Here is a 14,751-nt window from a genome sequence, read left to right on the forward strand (position 1 = left end):
TTTATGAATCACTCCCTATATGTAAATATAATTATTTAAAGCAGCACGAGAGTAGCTTGGGCTGTACGTTGGACTGTCAGTTCTGCTCTAGGTTATATGCCTCCTTAGCAGAGGGCTGCAGCGAAGGCAAAATTTAATATATCACATTGGGTTTAGAATTGAGGTTTTCATTCCCCTATATAGGGAGTATTGGAATTATGCTAATTAAATAGCCTACTTTTATAACGCAAAATACATTTTCAATGACGCACAGTGAGTTTGTCGCCGACTATATTAAAGACTGTTTTTTGTTTTGTTTTGCAATATGACTTCCATACTTTTCTGTCGTAATCTAGCGAATAGGCTCTCGCATCCATTATTTTATTTTTGCATCCAAGGAGTTTGCTGAAAGAGTCGCCTATGGACAACTCCTAAGCGATATTTTATCATAGCTTCTCAGTCAATGGAACTAGAAAAATAGCCTATATTATCTTCCAGTTAAAAGCATGCACGGTGGAGAACAAACGTAGGGCACACATTTTTATCAGAGGTAAAAGGTGAAAAAGGGCGCATAGAACCAAGACTTACAACAACATGTTCCGAAGTGAAACGACAGATCTGTGAAAACACTGCGCAAACGTAATCCTTTGTTTACTAATGTTGCATTGCAAAGATCACACGATACATTTATCAGTTACATTGTTACAATATTATATTGTGGGACATAGTTGGCTACAAATACAAAGACTGGAGCACGCGTGTTTTCCAGCAGCGGAGCCTCGAGAGCTCGAGCTGGGCAGAGCAGAAAGAGGATTTTTCGCGTCAGGGAGGATCTAAATGACGTCACTAACATTCCCTCTGAATAACCATCATAGATAGGTCGGGTCCACATTTGCAGGGGTTGCGTTATTACAAGGCACAATAACACCTTTTTATGAGTTCAACTAGTATTTAGGAGACATTTTGGCTTATTTATGTGCTCATGTGTTGTGTGTTTATCTTGTCTATCTAGGGACATTTTAACTTGCTTTGTACACTAGAGGCACTCTCACCAGGGTCCAGGTCACATGGATAGGGGTACACAGGTGATGAGAAGTAATAGCACAGGTGAGAAGAGAGAGCATGCGGTTCTTACCATCATACTAGAAACGTATTGCATAGAAGTTTCTCTTTTTAATTTATCTAAAATATCAGCCAAACACAAGATTTACTGTGGAAAGCAGGGTTGAGGTCAATTCTGAATTGAGTTCTGCATTGCTCTTAATTCCAATTCAATTCTGGAATTTGAATTGGCCACACCCCACAGGAAACAGAATTTGAATATAATTTAAATTCAAGGAAGTAGAATGTAATTAAATCAGAGAGGAAGAGGCAAAGCTAGAGATTTTACTCTGCCCAAAATGTGCCACAAAAATAACCCCACGATGTGATGAATTTTTGTATGACGATCAATTAGTGTCAAATTTGGCCAACTAAAAAAATGTAATAGCTAACTTGCTACATGAGGTTTATTTGATCTAATAGAAGTTTCGTAATTAGGTTGTTATGAATCCACTGATAAGTGGCATTTTGGAAACTGAAAGAAAAAAAACTTTATATCAGTAGTTGTGCCTGTAAATAGGACTCATCATGGATATAACCTGTTTTAGCATGGTCATTGACATTGAGGGCTTCCACTATTTTAAAGTAGTCAACTGGGTGGGGATTCCTATGAGTTGGGAGCAATCTAGCAATGAAGAACAAGAAAATTGGCTACTTAAAAAAAAATGGAGATAGCCTCAATGGTGCTGGCCATGCTGTCACAGACGTTATGATGGCACAGGCTGCGCCCAAACACTTAAAAGACACACCCTATCCCCTCAGCCCTAAAATTAAGTGGATACTTATGATGTTGTATCATGACATCTGACAAGTATACACTTGCAGGGCAAGGGGCAAGAGAGGAACGAATCATTTTAAAAAAATTGATCACCCTTGGCAGAAATTCGTCACTCGTTCATCCCGCGATGACTGTGTTTTCAGCCACCGGTAGCTTGTCGGTGCTTTATATGCGCTACAGTCAATTATCAGTGCATGTCTACTTATATTAAATATATAATCATTAATATACGCCTACTGTATGACAGCTAGCTAACTAACGTCAATCTGCCTAGTTGGTACTTCTGAAAATGTTTTATTTCTACAATTTCCAAAAGATAACCAAACAAAAACATATTTACAAGACGTGTTTGTGCCATCATGTGCATTCGTAGCACAATTTCTAACTTATTTACATTCGTTTTGACTTATGTTGACTTCTCCATTGATGTTGTTTTTAAGTTTTCGCTGACTTTTTTTAGCGGATGTACAATCGTCGCAAATTTAATTGTGGGGAGTTTCAGGCCCCGGAGTGAACATAATTGCACACTCGCAAAGCCGACGAAAAATGAGGGCTGAGGGGCTTACGTTGCAAACTTCCCTTGCTTGGCTAATCATTTGGACCGCCCTCAAAGATGGAGATGGGGATTCGCCCAAGGGCATAAGGCGAGGGTAAGTGGACAAGGGTGTGTCTTTTAAGTGTTCGGACTGCAGACACAGATACAAAGATGAGTCCTCTATAAATCTCTATTGACTGTTTACATGCGTATCTGCCCTCTCATTGGCTAGAATGGTCCCACCTGATCTCGCCTTCTCCTGTCTGTCTTCCATCTTTGAGGACATATATTTCCATTGTTAGAGAGGTCACTCGAATATCTTGTCAACATAATAAACAATCTTTGATTCAATGAAATTGAAGTGGCTTATTTATTCTACACATTAACATAAACATTTTAATTTTGACATAATATATGGTAACCAATACCATAAGGTTGACATTTTTTCTCAAAATCATTCTCCTAAAACAATTTAAAATAATTACAGTGGTTTGGAAATATTCTAAAATCATGTTGTGGGTTGCCGATATAATTAATAACACCATTAATGTTTTTAAATATGCATTAGATCAGACACTGCAGTACAGAAGGGAACAATCTAACATTTCATGACAAAGAAAAATATTGTTTGACATCTTTTAGTTATCATCAAACTAATATTTGCAATGGTATGCGTATTCTTTGCATTATTAAGTGGCATATCCTTTAGATAACAAAAATTCTGAATTTAATGAGACTTTCATGTTTTATGTCTCAGTTGAATTGGTTTGAATTAAATTCTACTTCTTTCAATTCAAATTCTGCTTCCTGTGGGGTACGGCCAATAAAAATTAATGGTTTGAATTTAATTAAATTCACAAATTTAAAATTGACCCCAACGCTGGTGGAAAGCCATTTCTAGGTGGACGAGTCATGAACTGCTCTCAACCTATGATCATGTGATCTTCCCAATATTTAGGTACAGAGGAACCTCTAGAGAACCCAAGGGGCCATGCTGTACAGTCCTCCCTGTCAGAATGCTCAAGGAAGCAGGAGGGTTGAAGTCAGGCGCAGGAGACACAAGTCCGTGAACACTCGTTTTTAATAAACAATCCACACTTGCCAAAAACAGGTAGGGCAGGGCAAGGTAAAACAAATACCCATAAACAGCCCGTACACAGCGCAGGGACGCAACCCAAAACACACTGCCACAAAACCCACAGGCAGAAGGGAAAAAAAACACCTGTTCCCCAGACGTACAACCTGACGAAAATAATCACGCACAAACACAGACATACCTTGCTAGACTAAATAACCCCCCCTACTAATAACTAAACCAAAACAGGTGCGTGCCTAGCTAGACCTAACCAACAGAAAGTGAAACAAAAAGGATCGATGGCAGCTAGTAGGCCGGCGACGACGACCGCCGAGCGCCGCCCGGTCGAGGAGGGGCGCCACCATCCGTCGGTGTCGTGAGACTCCCTCTTGGGTTCTTAGTTGAACATATGGACCACAGCGGTTTCAATGTGAACTACTATCGCGACGCTCTGTTTTAACATTTAGAAATTTTAATAATCCTCACTTGCAGTACAGTTTTGTAAACCTTTGGAACATAACTTTTATATCAGCCAGAAATAGAATTTCAAATACAAAATATACTGTACGCAAGTTGCACGTGGCTGTTGTGTCCACAATGACTCCAGCCGATGTAGGCTACGACACATCCTCTAACCTTGCGTTACCATTGGACCATTCTACATTTCCGTCTAGGAGTACAAAAGCTCTGGAGCATTGGGGGCTTCCGAGTGTAGCAGAGGTCTAACATGCTGACCACACCGCTCGCATCGCGTGTGCGAGCGTAGCAAAATAAATGTAAACATACATGTTATTCAATCATTGCAACCACACTGCTCGTGCACCTCAGCGAGCTTCTGCGTGGCCAGGTGCTAAAATAGAAATTTTGGTTCTATTTGTGACGCTCAACGCGCTGCAAGTCCGGCCTCTCCCATCTCCTCATTGGTTTTTAAGAGCATATACCAACGTGCCATCTCCTCATTGTTGTTAAGGAGTATATACCCACTTGGGTGATTGAAAGATGAACTGAGGTCCACACTCCAGTCCAGTTGGTGGCGGTAATGCACTTAAAGTTGGTTGCCAACTGCCATATCAAGTCTGGAAGTCCCGCCTCCCATCAATTCATTGGTTCTCACAACGAACATACTTCCCGTACTTCTTGTAAACAAAAGCCAACGTGGGTGCTTGAAAGATGGATGAGGAGAGATTTATCGTGGAAGTAGAGAAGTACTCACTTTTATATGATGCATCTTCAAAATTCTACATGGATCCAACTAAAAAAGATGTGGTCTGGAGAGAGATTGCAAAGACAATGCGCATTTCAGGTAAAGTATAACCACCCAATGTTCATCCCCCAGTATAAAACAAACTAGCTAGCTGAATGTCAGGGATGCAAACTGCTGAGGGCTCAAAAAGGTGAAACATGAAAATAAAATCCCTGCTAGGGGGAAATGCAGGTTAACTAATTTAACAACAAAGAATATGATCTACATGATCAGTCTCTGTGTGTAAAGCCGTAAACAAACGTTGTCTCTTTTTTGTTTTCTTGAGTAAGGCAGCTCCAAAATGCAGGTGTTTCATCCTAGCTCAGTGCTTTCTGTGGTGGTGGGGCAAACCAGCAGAAAATAGGAGCATTGCGCCTGTTTTGCTCAGTGTTCTGTCACTCATGGGGACACTACATCACAGACCAAGTCTAAGTCCTTAGTAAGGGTAGACATCAAACATTTCAGCCCTGCCATAGAGTTACATTGTAAGTGCCCTTCCAAGAAGGCTCAAGGTCATTGGGCACAGATAAAATGTCATATCACATTATATGTACAGTAACTTTGATTGGACTGATCATGTCAACATCTTACTTTCAAAATCTTAGCTAGCAGTCATCATCATGAATCAAGTTGACAATCTACTGGCTAATGCTTTTTAATCCTTGTCATATGAAGAGAAATAGTGAAGTGAAATTATAGATAAAACTTATCGGTGCTCATCGGCCATTGGACATACCCATTCCACAACAAGTTGGATATTGCTAATTCAACATTGAGTGGTTTGGAAGGAATCAGTGGCTAACTGCAAGCATTGCAAAGCAATCACTAGCCTGCTATTCAGTGGAGTGGCTGTGTTTTGTTCCCCCAAGTTCCCACCATAAATCCAGAGAATTCCAGACTTTGATGACAAAATTTGCCCAGAAAGGACAAGTCAGCAAGGTGAGTCCAAAAATGTCCAAAAATGCCTTGTATGCTGCTGCATAAATTATATAAATTAATATATATATATATATATATTACTGTAGCTAATGAAAGTAATCCTAAGTATGTTGTGTAGTAAGATGTTAGTAGCCCATGTGCCTCACCCTAATAATTTGGTCTGTTTTCACCAACGCGGTATTGTAAACACATCGTTTGTGGCCGGTGTGTGATTGTTAGCATACTTTGTTTTGTTCAGTTTTGACAGTGCTACTGATAGTAGTGGTGATGCTTGGCTTGCATGTGCAAATTCAGCACACACAACATTCTATAATAGAATTGTGTTATTTAACATGTCAAATTAAAAGCTTATTTAACGAGTCAAAGTGTTATTTGACGTGTATCTTTTTTTATCAGGCAAAGACCCAAACTGCATTCAATATGCCTCACCCTAATAATTTTGCCTATTTTCACCTCTTAATTTTGCCTACTGTTCTAATTTGGTGGTGCACATGTAGCCTATAACCTGTTTTATAGAAACGTAATCATCGAATATTGTAAGAGCTTTCATTGTCTGCTTATATGCCCCCTTTATTTATCCTACGGTTCTGACTTGGTGTACAGGGAGGTCACTGTAAAAACGGCCCATGTTATGAATTCTGTCGCTGTACATTTCAAAAGTGCTGAACAAATAGTTATAATGACTACACTACGTCCGTCGTCGCTCGCTCATTAATGTCTTAATTGAAATTATGGATGGCCTTTTATCTGCTTGACGTCCCCTTATGCCATAGTTTGTACATCTCAATTTTCAGTAGAAACCACATTTGTTTAAGCAAGTCAGCCATATCAGCTATGTTTTTTTAAAAGGCAGTAAATGAGTTTGAATGAACTGTCTCGCTGCCAGACAAGTCTCTGCTGATAGCCAGGTGTAGCAGTGGATCTTTCCCAAATCTTCACCCCCAGGCAGAAAGGCACCTTGGGCACCTACAGGGTTTTTGACGCCATTGCCCTTCCAAGTGGGGAGTTGGCATAGACTCCGCCGTCGCTGTTTCTCTCAAAATCCCCTACCTGAATAGCTGTGAAGCGGTATTTGGCATCCACAAGGGCGAGTAGGACCACGGAGAAGGTTCCTTTATTATTAAAAAAAAACGGCTCCTTGAGTTTGTTGGTTTGGTGATCATAATATGTTTTCCATCAACCAATCCCAAACAATTGGGTAAGTCCCATTTTTCATTAAACTCTTGAGAAATGTGTCTCCAGGTTTCTTCAGTAGGTCGTGGCAGATGGGTCGCCAGCATCCTCCTCTCAAGTCTCTTTTTCACAGAACAGTGCAAACTGGCTCTAACCAGAATAGAAAGAGGAGTGACGTTGAGACACCAGTCTCAACGTCAACAGGGAAGAGGTGACTCCGGGATGCTGGCCTTCTAGGCAGAGTTCTTCTGTCCAGTGTCTGTGTTCTTTTGCCCATCTTAATCTTTTCTTTTTATTGGCCAGTCTGAGATATGGCTTTTTCTTTGCAACTCTGCCTAGAAGGCCAGCATCCCGGAGTCGCCTCTTCACTGTTGACGTTGAGACGGGTGTTTTGTGGGTACTATTTAATGAAGCTGCCAGTTGAGGACTTGTGAGGCGTCTGTTTCTCAAACTAGACACTAATGTACTTGTCCTCTTGCTCAGTTGTGCACTGGGGCCTCCCACTCCTCTTTCTATTCTGGATAGAGCCAGTTTGCGCTGTTCTGTGAAGGGAGTAGTACACAGCTTTGTACGAGACATTCAGTTTCTTGGTCATTTTTCGCATGGAATAGCCTTCATTTCTCAGAACAAGAATAGACTGACGAGTTTCAGAAGAAAGTGCTTTGTTTCTGGCCATTTTGAGCCTGTAATCGAACCCACAAATGCTGATGCTCCAGATACTCAAATAGTCTAAAGGACAGTTATATTGCTTCTTTAAATCAGCACAACAGTTTTCAGCTGTGCTAATATATTTGCAAAAGTGTTTTATAATGATCAATTAGCCTTTTAAAATGATAAACTTGGATTAGCTAACACAACGTGCCATTGGAACACAGGAGTGATGGTTGCTGATTAAGGGCCTCTGTAGATATTCATATTATTTTTTTTTAAATCAGTCGTTTCCAGCTACAATAATCATTTAACATTAACAATGTCTACACTGTATTTCTGATCAATTTGATGTTATTTTAATGGACAAAAAAACGTGTTTTTCTTTCAAAAACAAGGACATTTGTAAGTGACCCCAAACTTTTGAACAGTAGTGTATATGTTGACCTATTTTCTCAAGCGCTCAAGAGGCAACCTCTGTCTTGAAAATGCTGATTCACCGCCGCTACCACCTGTGGAGCCTGATGACGCTGAGGACGACGTGGTGTCCCCGAGCCATGACCCTGTGCTACAGATGCCTGAACAACAGTCAAGACCAACCACTACAGACACGGCTCAAGACTGGCAGCCAAGAAAAAGAACACAGAAGGTCAACCGTCAAGATGTGGATGAAAAGCTGCTTACATTTGTCAGGAGGCCAATCCCTTCTGCTGCTACCTCTGAGGATGAGGCATTTGTGCACAGCCCTGTGCCAGAGCTGAAGAAAATAGGAAGAAACAAGGGACGTCTGAAAGTGAAACTACTATCATTGATTGTAAACTGAGATGACCTGTATGCAACACCTATACCACCACCACAATGGCTCTTTGATGCTCTGCATGGAAGAGGTGGACTGCAGCCTATGATGTACGGCCAGCCCAGGCATCAATACTCCTACTCACCAGGATCTAGGTTTCCAACACATAGCTGGGATGACCAGCAGGCAACACCACTGCCACCACCACGACCTGCAAGTACTCCGCATGGAAGAGGTGGACTGCAGCCAATCATGTACGATGACCCCAGGTATCAATACTCACCAGAACGTAGGTATATAATTATAAATAAGCGTTTCTTTACACTATAGTATACTGCTTTTCTTCATGCACCTGCTTACACAATACAACCTTTCCCAATAACTTACCTTAGAGTGACAGCTAGTCTTTGCTTCGCTTCTATTGGGGCCCTGTAGTTGGTCGTCTGCTTGGTGAGGTCTGGGCCAACAAAAGACAGAAGACTCTCCATCTCTTCTGCACTCATCCGGAAGTATCACTGATGTCGAGCACAGTCCAAGAGCAGCTCCTGGACAAGGTGGTAGTATTGCCCATGCTCCCTTCTCAGCACATTTATGGGACGCACCCATAACCACCTCCTCCTTACCTGTCTGCGCCTCAATAATACAAGGGCGACCAACTTTTGTTTTAGAAGGTGGAGTCTGTTAATCCATGCTGTTTATAAAAGCATACATAAAGTATTGTTTATTTTTTACTTGTTTGGATGAGTATAATATTACAGTTTCTTATTTCATGGGCTTTTATTCAGTAAATGCATTGTTTATATCTCATACCAGAGTGGTTTGATTGTAAGATGAAAGAGACTGGCTAATTATAGTACTCAGCCTGTCATCATGTATACTATAGGAATATGGGATTCGTTGAGAGGAAAGTGTCTAGAGGTGTAAAACTACAATTTGCACTTATTAAATTATACTCCTGTCCCGGAAATATCACTATTGTACAATATGCAATCATGTACTTACCCATGTTACCACTCCAATCGCGGTGAAATCAGAAGAATCAAAATACATTTCAACAGGGTCACTGAAGATGTAGGCAAGAAAAAGCGCTAACGACATCGTCCCGCCCCCAAAGTAATATCATTGGTTCAGAGTTTGTTTTGATATGTCAACCTGCGTGTCCTGGTCGTTTCTGCTGTGGGTGAACAAAATCAACAGAGGACGCACGTTCGGTTTGGTCAGCAAGACTGCATCTCCGTGCTTGAGGCGTCACTACAGACACTCTGGTTCACAACCAGCCGTGGTTGGGAGTCCCATAGGACGGCGCACAATTAGCCCAGCGTCGTCCGGGTTTGGTCGTCATTGTAAATAAGAATTTGTTCTTAACTGACTTGCCTGGTAGAATAAAAAAATATAATAATTGCATTAAGTTCACAATGTCTCCAAAACCATATCATTGTCTAGACAGAGCATTTGGGCATCGTCGGGGCAGAAAGGTACGTGGAATGACTCCAATGCAATGTAAGCAAGCATGTCGGATCTGCTGGATACCAATTACAGGTGAATCGGGCTACAATTGCATGTTAATCAGGTTACCAGTACCAGCTAATGGTCCCCAGTGAACCCCAAACAAATAAAGTGTGTAAGTAGGCTAAGTATGTAAATCCCACATCCTATAATGCTTGCACTGATGATTAATAGTAAATAGGCTACAGTGTTTTGCATTCTACCAATCACCTGTTCCAGATGCAATCTTATTCAAACTTTAAGCTCAAGCTCTTAGCCTAGCCTATATCGTAACTAGTTCCAACCACAGTTCAGGAACAATAACAAAGAATATAGGCCTATGGCATTTTAAGTTAAGGACGGTCTCCACCACTCTGAAATGCGACACAAGCGAATCCTGCCATAATTCTAGTAATAGCGCGTTTCCGCATTGGACCAGCTGATTCGGAGGAAGTATGCGGAAGAAGTAAATTCGAAACCTCAAGTAACCAAACAAAATAATGACCTTTTTGTAAAGCTACTGACAGTAAAGTTTTTTTTAAAATTATTTTAAAGTAGAAGAGTACCTGTACCAGTTCCACTCCAGCAGTTATTTCACAGAGGTAGCCTAGTAACTGAACTGTCATCATCATGGCATGCAGCGACTCTATGGTCACAATGAATGGAACCCAAGTAAGTGTGAATAATTTCCAACATTTAGTGTAGGTTGCATTTCTCGTATGCAATTATAAACGAACAGTATACAGTCGGATAGTTATCAGTGTATGTCGCTCAGAGGTTTTGTTTTTCGTGCATTTCTGGTAGGTTAAGCTGCATTGCCTCCATTGTCATGTGCTGCTACTGTCATGTGACTTAAATAACTTTGCAGAACAGTAGCGGAACTGTAGTGTTTTGGCAGGTAGAATGCAAACTCGTTTTTGTAAAGTTTGAAACACATCACTGCAGCGCAGACATCGCTTTTGATCTAGTCTATTCGATGGTGTTTTATCAATGTGTCGAAGCTGAGCAGTGAGCACAGTTGTGTGCACAGGGCAGGTGTACAGAGTCAATATACTACCGTGCACCTTAAAGGTTACAGAGCATGTTTAAATAGAAAGTGACAATGTAACTGACCAGATATCAAACATAGGCTACCTGGAAGGTCTCTCACAGTGGCCTAGCCATCAAATGGCTTAAATACATTCAGTGTCCAATATTCTGTCATTGATTTAACTTAGATTTATTCAGGGGAACACAAATGAGACCATGGTTTCATTCACAATGGTGCCCTGAGTACAAACATTTTCTCAATCAAGAAAATGAATATTATTGGATGTGTAGCTGATAGAGAATGTATTGTTGTCTTCAGGCCACAAACAAAGGTAAACCGTTCACCATACCACCTACTCTGCTCCATAAGCTTAAACACATTCACTCCACCATGGGCTATTTACTCTTACTCACTTTATCCCAGAAACAGACTGGCCATAGAGCAGTTGGGGCAGATGCCTGATGTGCTGGTCCACCTTTAGCCCAGTAGGCCTGTCTAAAATGTTATACTTTTTTTGCACATACTGATCATTATTGGGCTAACAATGGGGACCTCAAGGAAAAAAATCCACCTGTGTGTTAGAAATGCCCGGGCCAATTTCTGGTCCCACTCTGTCCCTGTTGTATCCCATTAATTAACATGTATCTATGTATCACTCTGTTGTTGCTTTACAGGTTTCCTATATTGGACACGACTGTGAGGACATCCCAGAGTTCCTTGGGAAAAAATATGGATGCTTGGCAAGACGGCTAGATCTCAGCTTCAATCAGCTAAGGTAGGAGATGAGCTGAGATGAGTAGTGAATACTACGATGGACACAGTGCTGCCTTGAGGGTGATGCCTTGTGTTAGGTCAAATCTCTTATTAAGTAAGATACAACAATGTAATCATACCCTTCATTAATAAGTCATTATAAATTATTATAAGGAATATACATACTCCTACACTAGATTACTTATAAATAGGATTGCATACAGGCCTTGCGTATTCATGCAGTCATCACAGTGTGGTGGTGGTGGGTGGACGCAACTCAATATTAGGAAGGTGTTCCTAATGTTTGGTTTACTCAGTGTAGATGGATGGTACACTGACCTGCCTTCATTGTTTTTACCACCTTATCTGATATAGATAGTTTGATTTATCTCAGTAAAAAGATCCCAATTTTCCCATTGTACTTGTACATTTTAGTCATTTAGCAGACACTCTTATTACTGTACAGGAACAATTAGGGTTAAGTGCCTTGCTCAAGAGCACATCAACATTTTTTGTCATAGCTGTGTGAAGGGCAGGATCTTTGCAATATCTGCATTAAGTGCAATTGAATATGTTCACATTACGTCCACTATGTGGTCTGGCATGTCAGAGGGACGTCAAAAACCGTGTGAGAGCCTCGGACTGCATCCCAAACGGCAGCCTTCGGACCCTGGTCAAAAGTAGTTGGCTATAGGGAATATGGTGCTATTTAGGAAACACTGAGCAGCGGAGAGCTGGGTTGGCTGCTACCACGCTGTGGCTGAATAAAAGGCCTGATCAATAAATGTGACATGTTAATGCAGGGGCCAAATAGAATAAAAGATCCTTCTGACAGGACCTGAAGAATCACCTTGTGGCAGCTGGTTCAGAGCGAGGGGGGGGTGCCGTCTCAGTCATCTCAGCAGCAGGACTGGCAAAGTTGATCTGACAACTAAAAGAGGAGAGATGATGGTTAGAAGGTGCTTTTGTTTCTTGACCTGTCAGGGCCTTGAAAGGCCTCTGAATGGGGGCTCTTTTTGTCACGTCGTCAAAAATTGTCGTCGTATTGAGGCAGTTATCTATGCTGAAAATGTGGATTCTTGTTTAATTGATTCGCTTTGCGCCCGAGTCCTGTCACGTTAATAATTGCTAAGTCCCGCGCCCCAGCCCAGTCTGTCGTGAATAAATGTGTGCTTATCAGAGCATTAATAATCCTAATGAACTGCAGCGATTGAAAAACTAGCATTGTGTTGGCTGGAGTTTGATTTGCCTGCCTTTTCATTCGATGTCGGCGTCAAACTCTGAAGATTTCAGACATGATTGCCCCCCTTGAATGCGAAACAAAGGCAATGTGGTAAAATGTGTAAACTGCAGTCTTCTTCAATGGATGTATTAATGTTAGACTGGTTAGTCATTTGCTGTTGGGTTTTGAGTTGTTATTACACAGTTAACAACAAGAGAACAGTTAGTAAATGTGTTGATTGATTATTATTTTCTGATCAGCCTTATCTTGAATAATGAATGATCGCATTCTCATATTCATCACATTATAAATATGTTATGTTATATTATAGGTATGTTTCTATATAATATATATATTATATTAGATACATTGTAGATATGTTATATATTGCTTTTTGTACATGTTATGAACAGTGTGATGACTTGTTTTGTGGTTTGACTTGTGCCTTTCACTAACGCTAGAATCATCCTAGGCAGAAACTCTAGAGACACAGGAGGCAGAGAGACAGTCCTTCGAAGCCTATTGATTTATCGAAATTGACTTCAATACAATCATACAGACATGTTTATACTGTGTGTCCAGGGCCCTGAGTTTCTCCTGGATAGGTTGGTTGCAGTCAGTGGTAACAAAAAACTTTTAGTCCTATGTAGTCTATGGGCTCGTTTGAGTGGTAAGGCGAGAGCAACCAACTGTAGATGAAAGTTGAGGAGTGAAGTTGGGGGAGGTGCATCTGCGACAGCCTAAAGTTGGACACTGATGTGATTTTCCAACAGCAAGGCTCAGATCAACATGGCAGTGTTTCCATTGTTTATAAAAGTTGTTCTTTATAGTGTTGAAATAATCATGTCTCCAACCCCCATATCACACACTCACAAACTGAAAATATATGTGTGTATATTGCACAATCAATTGGTGAGAGGTTGTGTAAAGTTCATGCAGTCGACATGTAGGCAGGCGTAAGTCAGACAATTTGTATCCCCATAATGCAACACACTTTGAAAGGCGCTGACCAACGATGGTCACAACGACTAGACAAAAGTGATCCTCTCTAGTGCTCCCACCATCATCCAGTTGTGGTGAGGTGATTTTATTGTTTCCCTAGCCTGGTCTCAGATCTGTTTGGCCGTCTTGCCAACTCCTATGGTAATCAGTTAGCGAGACAGCACAAACAGATCTGGAACCAGGCTATTGTTTCCCTAACAATTCGTCATACACTGGATGTGTGCGAAGAGGCATATATCTAGACAGACTGTCCATGTTGCATAGCTCTAAAATACAGTAATGTCTACCTTCCATACAGGACATAGAAGCTTGTTAGCTGTTACAGATGGCTTCATGGAAGTTGACTGCTACAGGCCTAATTTACCTGATGCAATTGCTGTACAATATGATCTTGTTGCCATCTGATGCACATTCAAATGTCATAAAAAATCAACACTGCAGAGTACTCCCTGTCCTCTGCCGTGCCCTGATTGTATCACTGCTGATCATATCTGGAAATGTACATGTACACCCTGGCCCATCTACCCAATTTTGACTAGTACTCTATCTGTTTCACTGATTTCTGCTCTTTTAAAAGCCTGGGTTTTCTGGACGTTAACACTAGAAGCGTATTACCTAAAATTGATCAATTGAAAGTGTGGGTTCACACTTTGAATCCAGATGTGTTGGTCATTACTAAGATGTGGTTAAAAAGAGTGTTTTGAACACTGATGTTAACCTTTTCTGGTTATAACCTTTTTCGGCAAGACAGATCTTCCAAAGGTGTTGGAGTGGCAATCTTTACCAAGGAACACCTTCAGTGCTCAGTTGTCTCCGCCAAGTCTGTCCCTGAACAATTTGATTGGCTGGTTTTAAGTATTAAACTTTCAAATAGGTCTTTGTTGACTGTTGCTGGGTGTTATCGTCCTCCATCAGCACCGCCCTGTACCCTACCTGCCCTAAGCTCTCTCCTGGCCCCTTACACTAAGTCTGAATTTGTCCTGCTAGGTGAC

The 14,751-nt window shown here is 41.1% G+C and overlaps 1 protein-coding gene across 1 annotated transcript in view; it reads left to right on the forward strand.

The window, feature by feature from the left end:
- The first annotated feature begins 9,897 nt into the window (after positions 1-9,897).
- lrmda (leucine rich melanocyte differentiation associated) overlaps positions 9,898-14,751 on the forward strand; it is a 439,367-nt gene continuing 434,513 nt past the window's right edge. The window contains exons 1-2 of the mRNA XM_014155086.3: positions 9,898-10,424; positions 11,457-11,557. Of these exons, the coding sequence (XP_014010561.1) occupies positions 10,383-10,424; positions 11,457-11,557 (143 nt within the window). The 5' untranslated portion in view covers positions 9,898-10,382. The remainder of the gene's footprint in view (positions 10,425-11,456; positions 11,558-14,751) is intronic.

The sequence above is a fragment of the Salmo salar genome, chromosome 18 (assembly GCF_965601325.2).
Source record: "Salmo salar chromosome 18, fSalSal1, whole genome shotgun sequence".
Classification (NCBI taxonomy): Eukaryota; Metazoa; Chordata; class Actinopteri; order Salmoniformes; family Salmonidae; genus Salmo; species Salmo salar.